This window comes from Plodia interpunctella, chromosome Z (genome assembly GCF_027563975.2).
Source record: "Plodia interpunctella isolate USDA-ARS_2022_Savannah chromosome Z, ilPloInte3.2, whole genome shotgun sequence".
Classification (NCBI taxonomy): domain Eukaryota; kingdom Metazoa; phylum Arthropoda; class Insecta; order Lepidoptera; family Pyralidae; genus Plodia; species Plodia interpunctella.
Window position 1 is genome coordinate 1444096 of NC_071324.2, and position 16545 is coordinate 1460640.

A 16545-nucleotide genomic window follows, 5' to 3' on the forward strand; every position below is an offset into this window, starting at 1 on the left:
TATTCGCTGAAAACATGTCGAAATATGCATAACTGGTTATATAAATACTTAAAACTTTAGCAACGGAAAATAAAGTTTAAAAAAAATGTAATTCCTTACCTGTATGGTGGATAGTAAGAGCAGGAGGGCTATCGCCCTTCCAGCTCTCATGGTGAATCGGCCTACTGCCTGCGTATGGTGAAAAGTTTCGAGTTAGCGCCCGGGCGCGCAACGTCCGCGCGCGTCAAGAGTCGCCCCGCGAATGAACACAGCTCTTGAGCTGTTCCCTCATCCGCTGGCGTAAGCAGCGCAGCATATCAGGCCACTACCTACGCGCCAATGCATTTTACCTATACGTTCGAAATTTGACCCCAAATTAACTCACATCGGCTATTGTATACATGCCCTAAATATATCTCAAAATAGTTCGTACTAAGTTTTTTACACTTACGCCGCTAGGTTCTTGACCCCTCTGTGCCTTATCAGTTCGCAGTTTTGAGATAAAAGGACGTATTTTATTATAAGTTATAATTGTCAGCCTTTATGTTGTAGTTTTAAAGTCGAAATTGTGCGTTTATGGAACGAAGAGCCTAAACGATATGGCATATTTGCTCGTCGCGCCCAGACCTTCCTTTGGTTGCTTTTTGATCAAAAATTATTTAAGTACTTGCCCATTTAGGTAATGGAAATAACGCCTTAAAACTGAACATGATGCATATTTTCAAACATAATAATGTTGCTTTTGAAGCCCGTTGTGGTTCCGGATACGAAAAATGGCAAATAAACATATAAATTTCAGACTGTCTTATAGCTGATATGTTTCGTTATAAAGCGTCATTTTTATTGTTACTTTTTCAGTAAAATTTGTAATGCTGACTAACGCTTAACTCCGACGTTCTATAGTTGAGTAAAACTGGTAAGTGGAAAGAGAGAATATTATCAGATGATATATTAATCTGATGATAGTGAGACATAGTTATACTTACAAAAAAAAAAACAAACTTTGTTATAAGACAAAGTCCTGGGTCGCCGCGTCTGTCCTGTTCGCGATAAACTCAAAAACTTCTTCACGGATTTTCGTGCGATTTTCCCCAATATATCTATTAGTGTAATTATTTTTTATTTTCATAAATAAATAAACAAAAATCAAAATGAATACATAAATAATTCAAGACATTTATCTTTTATTGGGCTCTATGTTTAAGAAGTTAAGTAAGGTTTAAGAGTTTAAAAAAGTTACTTGGTATGTAGGTAGGTAAATGACACTATTATCTTGGTTCTATTAAATCAAAACCATTAATAATAATAATGAATAATTAAAATTAATATTCGGTTATATATAATTAAAATGCAAACAAAGTGGCAGATTTGTCGTTTTGTATTCTCATACAAAGTACAGGACATGTTGGTACCTACTTACATTTTTTACAGAAGGATTATGAAGTGATTCTACAAGGTTTACGGTACCCTAAAACCTACTGATTTGCTTTTCAACTTTTAATTCTTCTCAGTTATTTCTTTATTCTGTGTAACTGACGTTTGAGTCGTTTTTGGGTGCACTATCAAGTCATGCATGTGATAATAATGCACTGTCATCTAAATTAAATGTGTGTACAAAATTTCAGCTCCATCGGTTGAAGATTTCTGCTTCACAAAAGTTTTCATTCATCCGAACATACGTAGGTACCTACTTACCTTACATAAATTGCATTTTAAATAAATAAAAGCTTGTAAAATAGTAGCGTTAATATATTTATTGTACGAACCATTGCCCACAACTTCGTATGTGAGTAGAAATCCAGTTCCCGGAATTTCAGGAAATCCCTTCTTAGTGGTCCGTAGACTGTCCTAGGAACCTCACACCAAATTTCACCTTTCTACGCCCAGTAGTTTCGGATGTGCGTTGTCTGTCAGTCAGTCACTCAGTAATGCAAGAGTTTTATCTATATAGATTATATACTTATGTAGCAAAGCGCGAAATTTATTCTTGGTTTTCGTGTGTTCGAAAAATCTCTTTGTTCAAATATCCTAAATACTGCAAAAGGGAATCTCTCGTGTCTATGTTAAATCTCGAAATTTAATTAGAAGAGAGACCTAGTTTCAACAAAACAGAAAATCATTTTAGAGTTCCATCCTTTACGAGGCATACCTTTGAAAATTCGCATACACGTACGTCCATCCTCCTCCACGAACTTCTATGGCGCGGTAATAGCGGCGAGTTTGCAATGAATTTGAATACGTTGATGTGCTGTTGACTGTACATATCTTGCAGATAATAAGTAAAATCTGTTACGTGATGCACAAAGGGAACATATTAAAACGCAATTTTCTATACGGATGAACGTATCGCTTGTGTTTCAAACCAAATAAATTTATCTTTTTTAAAGATTTCCTTAAGCTCTGTATTTATACTATCACACGCAATTGAAATTGAAATATTCATACAAATGTCATAGCCGTAGTGTCATACATAGGTCTGTATCTTGCACGATGAGGGCGACGCGTGGCTGCTATTGAATCAGACAAAAAATGGTTAAACTAGCTTTATCCTGCGGCATCACCCGGTAGTATTTGAACATTACAGTCACTCGGGGGTTAATATTTATAAAAAAGTAGCCTTCTTTTGAATTTACTGTTGTCATTTCTGTGTGCATAAATTACATGCAATTACATGGTCACATTCATATGCGCGTTCTCCGGATTCTTATGCCGCTATAGAGCGTCGGAGCTCAGGGTCCGCCTTCCTAATTTTTTTACTCAACTTCGCACGCGATTCGTCATCTATAAATGTCACCCCTATTATTGGCGTTGCAATTGGCACGCATACCATCCTATATGACATATGCATGGAATTAGTAAGTACCTACTTTCGGAGTACTTACTAATACCATGGACATATGGAAGTGGCTTAGCCAGACATTTCGTGGCCGTATCACAGCAATCGGCACTCCTGTATATAGTTAGCTAAGTCCCGGATATTAAACTACCGCGAATGAGTGAGTTCCTGCTGCGTTACACCACACATCAGGACACGTTACTTGGAATTTCTCTCCCAATACTTGGATATGCTTTCGTTGCCTATCAGGTAACCCACACTCCCGGAATACCTTAAGAAATCTAAGGATACCCTATATGATTATGTGAATTTAGTTCGAAATTACTATGCTGGTGTAATAGATATGACGACCTCGGGTGGCGCTGTGGTATAGTGCTTGCCCCTCAACCGAGAGGTCCCGGGTTCGATCACCGGTCGGGTCGTGATGGAAAATGATCTTTTTCTGATTAGCTTGGATCTACATGTATTTTATTTCATTATGTATTTGCTATAAAACATAGTACCGTTGAGTTAGTATCTCAAAACACAAGTCTCGAGCTTACTTTGAGGCTAACTCAATCTGTATGATTTGTCCTAATATATTTATTATTTATTTAAATAAAACTAACATCGTAGTGATAGGCATATTGCAACATGCAATGTACACATACACACACATGCTCTGAAAACTGGATAGATTTTTTTTCTATTTTGTTAATCCATGATGATTGTACACCACACGTTCATGCGAATTTATAAATGCAAAATAACTCGATAGTGGTTGGTTTTTAAACTAATAGGAACATATTTTTTTTTATCGATTGGTATGGTTTTCAGCTTCACGTTTATATTCCGATATTTGCGGATTCGAATACGGATAAATCAAAAAAAATCTCCGCTCAAAGAGAACCTAACAAACAGAAATATAGGAAGGATAATATGCACTGTATGCTTTCTCGCGGCGAACTATATTTGTTTTGAGTAATAGGCATAAAATCATTTTTATTCTCACGGATCGTATCAGGAGAAATGGTAAGCCCTTCTGGCATAATAGGGACCAACACTGTTTGAATGAGTTTCTTTCGGCATTTCTTCTCAGCAGTGGTCGTTCCGAAATGCTAGTAGTTTGTAGCTTTGGTAAACATTTAATTTAGAATATTACGTAAAAAAGTGCCAGTGAAGGCCTAATTTCTGAATAAATTATTTGATTTGATTTGGACATATGCGCGAAATCATTTGCGCGACGGACAAGACACGAAGGCGAAAAACATTTACGTGCAAAGACACTTGTGCGAAAGAAAGAAAGTTGACGGTGTGGCCCATCCTTAGTCGTGACTTTTCGAAGGACACCGTCCATATACGTGGAGTCCACTACTTTAACTCGAATCACGTCAGTTCGATACACATTAGCGCGACAGATCTCAACCGATGCACAAAATCTCGACAAACGTTACCCCGCGACTCATGAAGTCTCGATTTTTAAAATCGCGATACATATTATCACAACTCATCAAAAATAGTTTTTTTGTGCTTCGATAAGTATAACATCGCTAGTACAATATTTCTATTTCAACTAACACATTATTGTCAACCGTTTGTCCAAGTACAGTACCACTGTAAATTTTACAATGATTCTTGCCTAATTTATATGCTATTAGCTGTATCTTGTGAACTCAGCCAAGAAAACAAAAATTTACCCGGCTCTGCAATGCTCGAGTAGTGCATTCTTTCGCTAATATTTGGTATTGCGCTATCGATAATAAATATTATCGATATTTTTCCGAGGTTTGGCTCCCTTGGTAATATCGGGATTGTTTCTACTGGTGAAATAATTTTGGAAATTAGTTTTATGGAATTACACACCGCCCTCCCCGTTACTGACTGACATATTAAGATTGTCCTTCACTATAGCGGGAGGCCTTATTTGCGCCTGGAGGAAATAATGAGCAAAATCACTAGAAAGCAATTAGAACAGGAGGACTCCGACAGGACCTTTGTTATCATTGTTACTACCAATCTGTGCGTAAGGGTGACAGGCGATAGGTCATAGTGCGAGTTTTTATAAGTAAAGGTTAATGTTAAGGCAGAATTATATGAGATCGAAGCAGTTCTGCCTCTTTGTCACGAGCCAGATAGCGTTGCTTCGATCCCATGTAAAAGACAAGCCCCATTGCTCATTCGTGCTCCGTTGCGACGACGCAACACGTCACGGCTCCGTTGATTGTCGACGGCCGTCAAACCAGCAGAGCGCGACTTAGCAATAGACAATGCCTCTAAAGCTGCGTTAACATAACGTCAACTAACACCAACAAAAACTTTCGAATCACTACCATACATCAAACATACCTACTACCTATTCTGTATTACGTAAGTAATGTCTTCTCACCAACATATATAAAATTTTATCTGACATTTGATAGGTTCCGTGAATCATAACATAATCATTATGAGATCATAATGGTAAACATCTATCTTTGTTGCTAAACGGAATCCTACCAAGTATAAATGTGAAAGTTTTTCGTGATGTGTGTATGTATGTTTGTTATTCTTTCACGCAAAATCTACTGGACAGATTGTTGCGAAATTTGTTACACAGGTAGAACATAACCTGGAATAACACATAGGATACTTTTTAATCTCGAAATTTCCACAGGAGTTCAGTGTTCAGTGGCGCGGTCGACTTTATCTAGCTAAGTATCCAAGTCCTTGTAGTTTTATAACCCAATTACGTACATGTCATTGTCAGGATTTGCGAGCTAATTTGATAGGCATTCAGCCATAAAGGAAGGACTGTGATGAAATAAATCCGCCAAGCGTGAGCTGTACCTTGTTCACACAAGGCATTTTCTTTTTCGACAGACCAACAGACAGGTGCACAACTATTTACAAGTGTTCCGTTTGTTCCTTTTGAGGGACGGAACCCTAAAAATACATTATTTACAATCATTATTAAATAACACTCGCCGTTCACATATGTTTATTCATTAGTGCAGACAGGACAACACGTTTTACGAATTTTTATTTTTATTTATTTTCACACGTATTTTCCGAGGAGTATACCGAACTTGTACTGTATGCTGTGGACGTAAACCTCGCCGGGATTCAGCACTGATGTTGGGAAATTGTTCTGTGAAAAAACAAATTACAGGTTACAATGAAGAATTGGCTACTTGACTGGGTGAAAAAATAAACACAATTTGTCACTTTAATAATTACATATTGTCACTTCAATCGATCAGTTTCATTAGGTAATTTACTTTTTTTTGCAGCATATTGCTGAAAGTCTACCACGCAATATACAAACACGTGGCACGTTTGTTTTTTTTTTCCATATCGAGTGCGCACCGCGTAAAAAGGAACGTGTTGGCGCAGAGACGAGCTACGTGTTACAAGCTTCATATATATATATATATTTTAAACACTATAAAAAGAAAAATTGATTTGACTAGTTGGAAAGTAGCCAATTATATTTTACAAGTGACAAGAAAGAAGAGATTAGATTAGCTTTTGTGATAATGACACAATCGATACGTAGAGAATATTCTAGATCACACAAGAGAAACGCTTATTGGGTAAAAAGGGACAGACAGCGGCAATATGTGTTGACGTATTGTGTAGTTCTATCTCATGTGGCTACGCGAATACCAAATAGAATATAGGTATTTCTTTGTGATTGATCAAAAATGACAGGAAAAAGACCAATACGAACATGATTAATGGCATCAGGATAATTTTGTGGCATGAGGCAGAACAGACCGTGTTTCCGATAGTATGTCCCCTGCTTGCCCATCAGCGGTACGTACCCATACCTCGGCTTGCCCTAGAAAGATAAATAACATATGTACAGTCAACGGCACAAGTTACTCTGCGTGAACTCTCTATAGAGCGGTAATAGGGGCGAGTTAGCAATGAATTTGCGTAGGTTGATGTGCTGTTAACTGTACATGCGAATTCTAGTATTATATTATTTGTTTTTATATTATACAGTTATAAATATATCAGTCGGTCTTCGCGGAAGTCTTTGGGAGTGGACTTCGTTTGGTTTTTATGAAAAAATCCAATTTTAATTAATTAATTTCAATGTTTTCGTGTTAGTTTGCGGCCGTCTGCTTGACGTCCACCTTCTTTGAGAATGCCATTGTTGCATTTAGCTGACACAGCTATGTGTCCCATAGTCAATTTGAAGGATATGGAGTAAACCTATTCTTGGGAGGGACCACACGACCTATCCGTGTGTCAGTTTAGATGCTCCCAACAAAGCATGTTCTAAAATATTTGATAACATTTCTTAGTTACTTCGTACCTAAGTACTAATAATAACACATACGATAAAATGAGAAAATAATTTTTCGAAGGTGCCTTTTTCCCATTCGTTTCACGGGACTCAAACAGTTAAGTGTGTGTTGAATTCACTAGAACACGTGTTCCGTACATTGATGATTGGGATCCTCAAAAGAAACCATTTCAATCGATATGTAACAAGATATTTTTTGCGAATCTTTTAAATTGCCTAAATTACCCTTTGAAAGTAGAAATAATTATTAATTCCGCCCGTCTTCGGGATTTCAACTCAAGCGGTTGGGTAGTTTCGGAGTTAACTGTGGATAAGAACAGACATACAAGCACGAAGGATTTTGTACGAGTTCTTTTGATTTACGGAATCTTAAAAACGGTGAAGAAGAGTTAGAATTGACGAAGCGAGGTAAGTAGCATGAACAAAAATAAACTCAAACAAAAAGCTCACCTCTTTTTCTTCTTCTTCCTCGCCATCCACACTAGACTTACTACTGCCCTCGCTCCCTTCGGCTTCTTCTTCCTCGTCTTCTTCAACCTATCAAATATTTGTATTCAAGTTCATCAAATCGTATATATATAGATATGTTTTATTGTACATGTCACACTTGTTTTATTTTTTCTTATTTTGAAGACAATACTGAGATTGATAAATTCCGGAATCGAGCGGGAAACGAACCTAACTCACGCAGTGATCTTAACCATTAAGCTATAAAGACAATGCCTGTACCTAATTGCGATAGTGTTTTCATTTCTGTTCGATTACACAATTTTATTCATGTTAATTAAGCTATTATAAAATATAATGAAAAATTTAACTAGCTTTTTCCCGCGGCTTCACCTGTGTTTACTTCGTGCGTACGCTCATTAATTATCATTGCCAATATTTGGTTCTAAGCTACGCGATGAAACCTATACCAGATTTTAAGTTAGACAATCCGCTATATAAGAATTGTGGAAAGGAGTCCTTTACAAACGTGAGTTCGCAGCGGACTCTTGTCATCACAGTTACAAATCTTACGTGCGAAAGAGATAGAAATAACTCTTTCTGACACACGCAACACGACCGACGAATATTAGGACCACTCCATATCCCCCGTCTAATGAGAAGACTTGAGGGTCACGGTAGCCATGGTAGCAGATATGAGAATGATAGAGAATGATAGGCAATCATTCTCAAAGAGCCTTGGCCGGCTGGATAAAAATCACAGTCGAATCTCCAAAATTTACTCCTTCGCCTTCGCCACAGCCCGTACACAGTCAGGATGAGCTAAAACAATTGGAATTTAGAATTTGAGCGTGAGGAAAAGCAGTTGGTAAGTTTATTCTGTTTTTTTTTTTACTGGTGATGCTTCGGAGAGTTTTAATGACTCAAAAGACCTTACCGAGTCATTTCAGTCAATAAAACTTTCCATTAACAATTTAACCCGCGTGGTAGATTGTCCATCCTCTCCTCTGTTCCCCTGTAGTGGCAACTTTAATAACGGTTGGTAATGACTGATAGCACATAAATCTTATCAGATTCATTTCGATTTTAAGCTGGTTCTGTACAGCTTCAGTACTCTCGCTAGGACATCGGGCTAAAGTCCTGACCCTTCAGAATGAGTGGTACAATGATAGATACCTCATAAATCTTGTCAGGGTCAGGCAGCAGGTTGACGGTGTAGAACTGCATGTCTGGCTTGTTGCTCTACAGCTCCAATACTCTCGGACATCTGATAAGGCCTTGAACCTTCAGAATAAGTGGTACAACGATAGATACCTCATAAATCTTGTCAGGGTCAGGCAGCAGGTTCCCGGTGTAGAACTGCATTCCGGGCTGATTGCTGTATAGCTCCAGTACACGCCCAGACATTGGGTGGAGGGCCCTAGAATACATATAGTAGTTATAGTCGTATTCCTCATGGCTGAAGGTCGCGATCATTGCGTGGAATAAAACACACATAACGACTTTCTTGGCACTGTTAATGGAGTGGTCAGTCATTGCCTTCGCCATTTCACACAGAAGTTGATAATCAACAAGATTGTAGGATTACTCACGATTTTTTCCTTCACCGGAAGCAAGTACTGAATCGATGAAAATTACTACACATGATTCAGATTGTGGTACGAGTAGGAGTCGAACCTGGGACCTTCATACTGAATACATATAATTCGTGTTATTTAATACAGAAAAAAGCTGATAAGCCAACAGTTAGTGTGTACTAGTAAATCGGCTAATGTTCGAAATAATTCAGGGCTGACCTGGCCTGGAAAGTCAAGCTTTGCTCTGTGCCCTGGGTGACGCAGAAGTTGATGTCATACCCGCCCTGGGGTATCTTCGGCAGCATGGTCCTGAGTACTCTGGGCACTCGGAAATCGTAGGCAGTCCCTCCTACTATACGCTTTTCACCTGAAATATGTGCAAGTGAGCTTGTCAATCTTTCACGTCAAAACGGAGCATCAAAATGTAGTGTTTTTTTGGAATGGAGATAGTTTTTTAGTGAACTGAAGAGAATAGTGTGTAGGAAACTTTCATCATAAAATATTACTAAGGGGTGTGTGGTCCGTCACATTCCAAATTCTCCTATGGATGCCGTAGAAGACAACTAAGTCGATAAGTAAAAATAACTTTCCCAAAGACCGGTCGAATCAAAGCCAAATCTTCAAATTTTAAGGTATTTTTTTACGCCGATATCGGGCTTCCCGTCGTCTCAACCCAACTGGTAACATGCGGAGATGAGACAAGAGATTATCTTTCGCTTCATAATGAAGAAGTATCGTACCCGTGACTAGTCCTTCTTCATCGGCCACCGTGTATTTATCTGCGTTGATGCTGAATATGTGGTCTAACATCGGGTCGGGTCCCGCGTGCTGGAAATCATATTTTCATAATATGAATCACACAAACTGTCTACAACTTGGTACCTACAGAGTACCTTTGTGCGGATTCTCGCCTTTATCTATATCCTCCTGTCTACAGTATAATGTCTTCGGCTTGCGAAAATTTGAAAACACTACATCACTTGCTACTGATTCTTTTCTTGCCAGAACCGAGCTACTTCAGTGGCTTCATTAGAAGCTACCATCAAATTAGCCCGACAGGTAAACAGTTTTGGCTATTGATATTGAAGGCTTTCTCCCCGAAAACAATGATAAAACTGAAAGAATGGAAAGAAAAGATAGGAGAACGTTAGAGGAGGCTTAATTGCCTAGAATTGGTGAACGATCAACGATTGTGGTGAAAATTAACGGGGAAATTATCGCGGCGGATGCCTGTATATATTCAAGGGATGTCGAACGCGCGTTGTCAACTTTGTGCCAGTTGATAACGCTCGTGCGACTCCCAGTCCCAAGGTCTTTTGCCACAGAACCTGCCTCTGACTGTCTGTGTCTACTCACCCTACAATCTGTTCTTGACAAGCGTCCAATTTTTGTTTCAAAACGGACTTTTTAGCACATTACAAATCATTTCTTTAAAACAACATTATATTTTAGACCAAGGCCAAAAATTACTAACATGTCCAGCGAGATTGAAGTACGGGGCTTGACTCAGGTTGATCGCAGTTGGCTCGCTGGTGGTGCACTTCATCGTGACCTTGAGGGAGTTGTCGCAGGTGGCCTCGAAGGTCACCTGGGCCATCACCGTGCCGGGGTAGCCCTCGGAGAACCTCTCCGACACGTGGCTCATTATCACCTTGTAGCCGTCAACGTATGATCGCCAGTTTACCTGTAATAGATAAATTATAAATGTTATATATTTTTTTTTGTATAAGGCGACACTAACGCTACTAACACGGCGATGACTTCATGTCGCACGGGCCTATGAAAACCGCCCGATCGGATGATCGGATCTGAAGAGAACGGATTTTAAACGTACTAAATTTTATTGCAATGCTAAATAGAATGGTCAAGATCGGTTGATAAATAACCAGTGTTGCCGGCCAACAGGTGACAGCCCCCTCATTCATTTTCTTGACAGACTACGTCACGTCGTCGTCACAGGATAAATCGGAATCAAAGAATCGGTACAGAGGCTAAAGGATTAGCATACGTGCGTGTTTACTAGCCGCTATGGCGTATGCGCCGAATAAAAACCGGTTTTATCTAACTGGATAAAACCGGTTTACGCGCGCTTCACGGTCTAAGCACTATATGCGGTTTATGCAATGTCGGATAGAATTTAAAACGTCTGCATGTACAGGGTTACTGGTATCAAACGCAAAACCTCTTAAAGACTACTTGGGTACATCAAAACAATCAACTTTTATTCCACGACTTTACTTGATTCGTAGTTTTTTTTTTCATATAAAAAGAATTCTACACATCTTTACTCTATGTAATGGCCATGCAACGTGTAGCGGAATCGTACATAGAGTTAACGTTTTATAGAATCGACATTAAAACTAAATAAAGGAAAAATTATGTATTTATTACGTTTAGACAAAAGTCGTAGAACAAAAGATGTTAGTCTCTATTTACCTTATACGCCTTTAGAAGGTTATGCGTTAGATACCAGTAACCCTGTATACGCGCGCATGCACGGGAGTTCAGACTCCATACAACTTCGCGCTGTGCGCTTGCGACTACGCACTCGGTGTGCATTGGCCTTTATTGTTAACAAATAAAGAGACAAATCAATTTGTCTGAGATACCCACAAAATAAAGGCGATTCAACAACAGTTTTCACTACGTTAATTAGTTCGTAATTAGTTTATACAACACTTGCGTGCAATTGGCTAATGAATACAATCAAGTGTAAATTTTTTGCAAATTAATATTGATGATCAGCATTCGATTGATATACCAAATTAAAAACATGTATTTTCAAATATGCTGTGCGTTTAATTCAAAATAATTAAAGTTCAGGATTCGAGCCATCAACAGTAACAACGTGGATTCAATGGTGTTTACGGCTGAGCTGTCTACTCGTATCTTTAGTTGACGAAATTTTGAATGGGATTATTCGTTATTTCTTTTCACCCTCATTTAACTCCCCTAAAGGTTGAATTGTAAAAAATCCTGAAACACAGGTTTCATTATTTTTGTTGCATAGTATTTGTGCCAAGTTTCAAGTACATCAATAAAGATTTTCGTTATTTTTCAAACTTTACCCTCTCTATTTTTACCCCATTAGGGGTCGAATTTTGAAAATTCCTTTCTTATCTGAGCACTACGAAATAACCTAAACCTCATATATATATATATATATATGAAGTACAGCTAAACCCCGAAGTGCACTTAGGTCTAGCCGAAGCCGAAAACGGGCAGGTATATCCCTAATATACATATATAGGTACTATACTATTTGAAAGTATGTATATCACAAAGAAACCAATTGCTTTCACGGATCATTTAGCCTATGGTAAAGAATCCCAGTGTGATAAATTATTGTATGTATATTTTAATAACCTACAATATAATTAATATGTAACTACCGGGAAAAAGCATACAACTTAATGTCATTAAGACATATAATTAAAAACTATTAAGCAGCATATTTGGTGTTGCGCAAATCGACTAGAACGTGATTGTCATGTGAAATTTACTTCTTGTTACAAAATAACGAGGGTATATATGTATTACGTAACCATGACTATCTACATTCTATATATATATATATATATGTTTTTATGCTGTTTTGCTGTTGTTATGCTGTTTTCATAAAGAACTGTAAAATTCAATACAGTCTTATAGATTATACATAAGGCTTTCATTAATATAACTTATGATACGTGTTCACACAAAAGTTTTGAGATATCCGATGATTTCTGCCTCGCAGAATACCCGAAAAAATTTCTGGGAGCCATCGAACAGATGTCGGGGATCGCAAAAACCTAAAGCACGACGTTGGACTGGACAAGGATTATGTGATTATATTAATCAATCAATATAATAACAGATTTTTTATTGATATTAGTTTTTTATATGTACTGTATATAAGACAAAATCTTGACAGATAGATAGGCAATACATAGCATTCTCAAATTTTTACGTCAACGTTTTTACGGCCGGTCGCAAAATCAGAGCCAGCATTTAAAGATTTTTCCACAAACAGACCTTCGAACGCTTTTCGGAGCATCACAACGACCAAGATATTTTTACAATCGGTGACTACTTCTCTTCCCTTCTTATTTTACGTGAAGATTATTAAAGATTGCACATTCACAGAAAGAAATGGCATATAAATTGCTATATAATTGACGTCCATATGACTTCTGTTACACGCGTAGTGTAATTCTCGCACCTTTATCGTGTGATAATTATTTTCTCTGAGTCGCAATATAATATTATGGTTGAGAAAATTTTAGCCATTAGTATGCAACTGTAGCGAGTTTATTCAGACGGTGTTATGGCCGATTGTGTAATGGATGCAAGTACATACAATTATTCTGATATCTTATTGCTGAACTGTTAATCGACAGAATTATCATAGCAGAAAGTCTTTGCGACCTGCAGTACCTTGAACGAAAACTGCATCAGCTGTGGCCTCATTCGTAATTTTAAGATGGCTGCATAATAGTGCGACCTAAAAATACTAATTTACGAACAAGGGAAAGGCACATTTCAGACGCGCCCCTGTGCACAGTCAGCGTCAAACATAAGAAGCAGCGTCAAACATACAATATATATACAGAGACGCGCCCCTAATATATATATTCTCACATAGCGCCATGAGTTTTCGTAACCCCCCGATCGTGGGGCTGAGCAGCACCATGTCGGCTGCATAGCTCAGATTATTGACATACCTGTCATCCAACCTGAGCCCCACCGGCGTTTTAGAGAGACTACAGTATTATTGTACGTAGATGTTTCTAGACACTCCAGAGTTACACTTTTGTTATCTTATTCTTCTTCTTTGCGTGTCGATGGCAAATCAACGCTCTATTGGATGCTACCTAAATATATTCTTGCCAGAACCGAACCACTTTGATGGCTTCATCGGAAGCTGCCATTAAGTCAGCCCGAGTACAGGTGTTTGGACACTCGGGACAGGCGTGGAGAAGAGCCATCGATTGTGGGGAGATGCCACAATCGCACATGTTTTGAGACTGGTCAAGCATAGCCAGATTGTCGTTGTCTTATTTACCTTATCAAAGCCAACATAGCCGCCATGGTAGTGGTTGTGCCCTTTGTTGGTCGACAACATGTAGGTCCTGCCAGAAGGCCTAACCACCATGGTGCCATCCTGGATCACGTTGGCATAACGGCCGATAGTGCCGCCGAAGTAGGGGTTTCTGGGCTGGAAGTATTCTGAAACCATTTTTAAAACGAGATTACTAATGGGAAACCTGGGAAATAAGCACTGGCTGGTCTGGACAACAACTGATGACGAAAAACATGTGACGGAGAAGTAAAGAAGAAATAGTAGGGAAGTGAACCCTGTGATACTATGCAAGAAGTTGCTAGGAAAGCGTTTACATGAAATCTTGTGACTAAATAGGAAGGGAATATATTTTTTAAAATCCCGTCCTTCCAGATATGGTATAAGGAAGAATAAAGAACTTTCTGTTCTGTCAGCTCAAAAACTTATCAATTAGTTGGGTTTGCACTGGGTAATAACGTTTATGGTCTGTTCTCTCCGCGATTGTTAAAGGTGAGCAAAGAGTACCACGCTAGCTACAGATTCCCACTCACCTTCAAGTGTGTCAAATCCAGCGAGCACGTCATCTGGATTTCCCTTTCTGTCAGGAACTTGGATAGACGTTATTGTAGCACCATACGTTATCACCTGGAAATAAAATTTTACAGGAATATTTAACGACATTAATATAATTAAATAAAATTAGAGGCACTCATTACTGGATCGGCCAGGTAAATCGTCACATAAATCGAGGAACTTGTTTACTGGAAACATGAAAACATGGGGAGATTGTTTGAATGTATTAATCTCTCCCAAATTACAGTACGCTAGTACGGCCACGCTTTGCATAAACCGACCAATTATGTAGGGAACAAATGTCTGGTCATGCAGTATCTTCTTGGCCTTAACAGACTAAATGCTGGCGTGATGTCGTCACAGAGATATGCGTGCCAAATATCTGACAATCTAAGGTTATAAGTATACCGAAGATCGTGCGAAGTAGTAAAGAAAAAATAAGATAGCGAACCCTTGACTCCCAGAGAGGGAAATTCTTCATCTTTATAATATTAACATATCTAAAACTTATCATCTCACCTGAACAGTCATTCTGTTCTTAGTCTTCCAGGTATACCTTCTAACTATATCGATGTTAGTGCTCGAGCTGCAAGGACTCCTGGTCTCCTCTTCCGTCACAATCGTGTCCTTTTGCTGCTTATGGAAGATGCTCCCGGATCTTCCTCTCCCTACTAAACCCCCCTTCGGCATAAAGCCGAAGCCATCCATGATTAACTCAACATCTGGCACCTACAATAAAAATGGGATAGCGACTTTGATAGGATATATACATGTTTTTGTATTTCTTTATGTGCAATTGTGCAAAAGATATTTCAAACAAACTAATTCGAGAATAATTAATTAATAGTGTCCGAATTTTATCGTGTCTGATTGTTGATTCGTTGGAGACAAAGTGGTTGGATGTTGGGGCCGCCAGTGCAAGTGTTTGATGGTGATCAGTCCTCAGTCCATTGCAGGACTATTTTACGATGTTCCGTGAAATGTTTTCTAATATTGATTATAGAATCTAGGCAGACAGCTAGCCGTAAAACTAATTTTTAAGCCGAATCCTAAGGGGTGTTTATTTTTTAATAAAACCTCGTCTGCCAAGTATATATAGGTATAGCTATGGATACAACTAGGAACTCGCTTAGAGAGAGTATCTAGACGTGTCTTTCATTTCAGTAAATGGCCCAATTTGATATTGTCATTAAGACCATCAGGTAACCTATTAGAATTCGTAATGGCGACTAAGGGATAAGAACAGCACATGACCTTGACAAGAACAAAGGTAAATGTGCAAAATGTAAAGGGTTTCGTCGCCGGACTTCGTGGGGTCATATCTGGTAATGCAACCGGGAACAGAAGAGTGAAGACATCAAGGCCACTTACCTTAGGCACCATGGGTTCCGGTGGTGGTATCTTTACCTGATCGGACTTTTGGGAGTCCCCACTTGCTTTGTCCCCATCATCTGACATTATCACTGCTAATTTAGAATTTTGATCACGATTTTTTAAAATTAAATTTTATATAAAAATATCTAAAAATACATATGTTGTTTTTGAGTTTTTTGTTTTGTCTAAAGTGACATTTTTATGACACTGTAAATCAAAATCGAGTCGTTTTTATTACCACGCGAAAGAGGTCTAAACAGTTTCTTTCTGCTGAACATAAATTTCTCACAGGCATTAAATTACCAAAGAACTATGGAATTTGTAGGTAGAGTACATACAAATTCCATGGTCCTTTGTTAATACTTTGCCTGCCAATGCCTACTACTTAATTCCATGCAAAGGACACAAAATATAACTTTTGTATAGATGTCATTTTCACGATTAT

General features: G+C 38.4%; 2 protein-coding genes across 15 annotated transcripts in view; both read right to left on the reverse strand.

The window, feature by feature from the left end:
- The window catches only part of trol (terribly reduced optic lobes), a 232428-nt gene extending 232169 nt beyond the window's left edge, over positions 1-259 (reverse strand). For 9 of the 13 annotated variants that reach the window (XM_053768915.1, XM_053768916.2, XM_053768919.2 and 6 more), the window contains exon 1: positions 100-259. In XM_053768915.1, the coding sequence (XP_053624890.1) occupies positions 100-150 (51 nt within the window). In that variant the 5' untranslated portion in view covers positions 151-259. The remainder of the gene's footprint in view (positions 1-99) is intronic. The other 4 variants (XM_053768922.1, XM_053768923.1, XM_053768921.1 and 1 more) reach the window with 1 other exon arrangement.
- A 5495-nt stretch (positions 260-5754) lies between these two features.
- Positions 5755-16309, reverse strand: LOC128683367 (galactose mutarotase-like). Of its 2 annotated transcripts, XM_053768930.2 has the most exons (11): positions 16098-16309; positions 15246-15455; positions 14705-14798; positions 14157-14320; positions 10587-10796; positions 9853-9940; positions 9332-9479; positions 8850-8955; positions 7539-7625; positions 6504-6614; positions 5755-5921 (listed from the first exon to the last, which is right to left on the reverse strand). In XM_053768930.2, exons 1-11 carry the CDS (start codon positions 16182-16184, stop codon positions 5829-5831), a joined length of 1398 nt encoding a protein of 465 aa, XP_053624905.1. In that variant the 5' UTR covers positions 16185-16309; the 3' UTR covers positions 5755-5828. The 2 variants fall into 2 exon arrangements, with proteins under 2 accessions (XP_053624905.1, XP_053624907.1); XM_053768932.2 differs by lacking the exon at positions 7539-7625.
- Between the last annotated feature and the right edge of the window lie 236 nt (positions 16310-16545).

Bases quoted from the DNA above. Each gene is read 5' to 3' on its own strand.
- LOC128683367 (XM_053768930.2), bottom strand. From the start codon at position 16,184: ATGTCAGATGATGGGGACAAAGCAAGTGGGGACTCCCAAAAGTCCGAT. The intron at 9,941-10,586 runs GTTAGTAATTTT...TATGATTTCCAG, and splicing joins ACTTCAATCTCGCTGGACAT to CACGCGGGACCCGACCCGAT. The intron at 5,922-6,503 runs GTTCGTATTGGT...GTTTTTTCACAG, and splicing joins ATCCTGATGCCATTAATCAT to AACAATTTCCCAACATCAGT.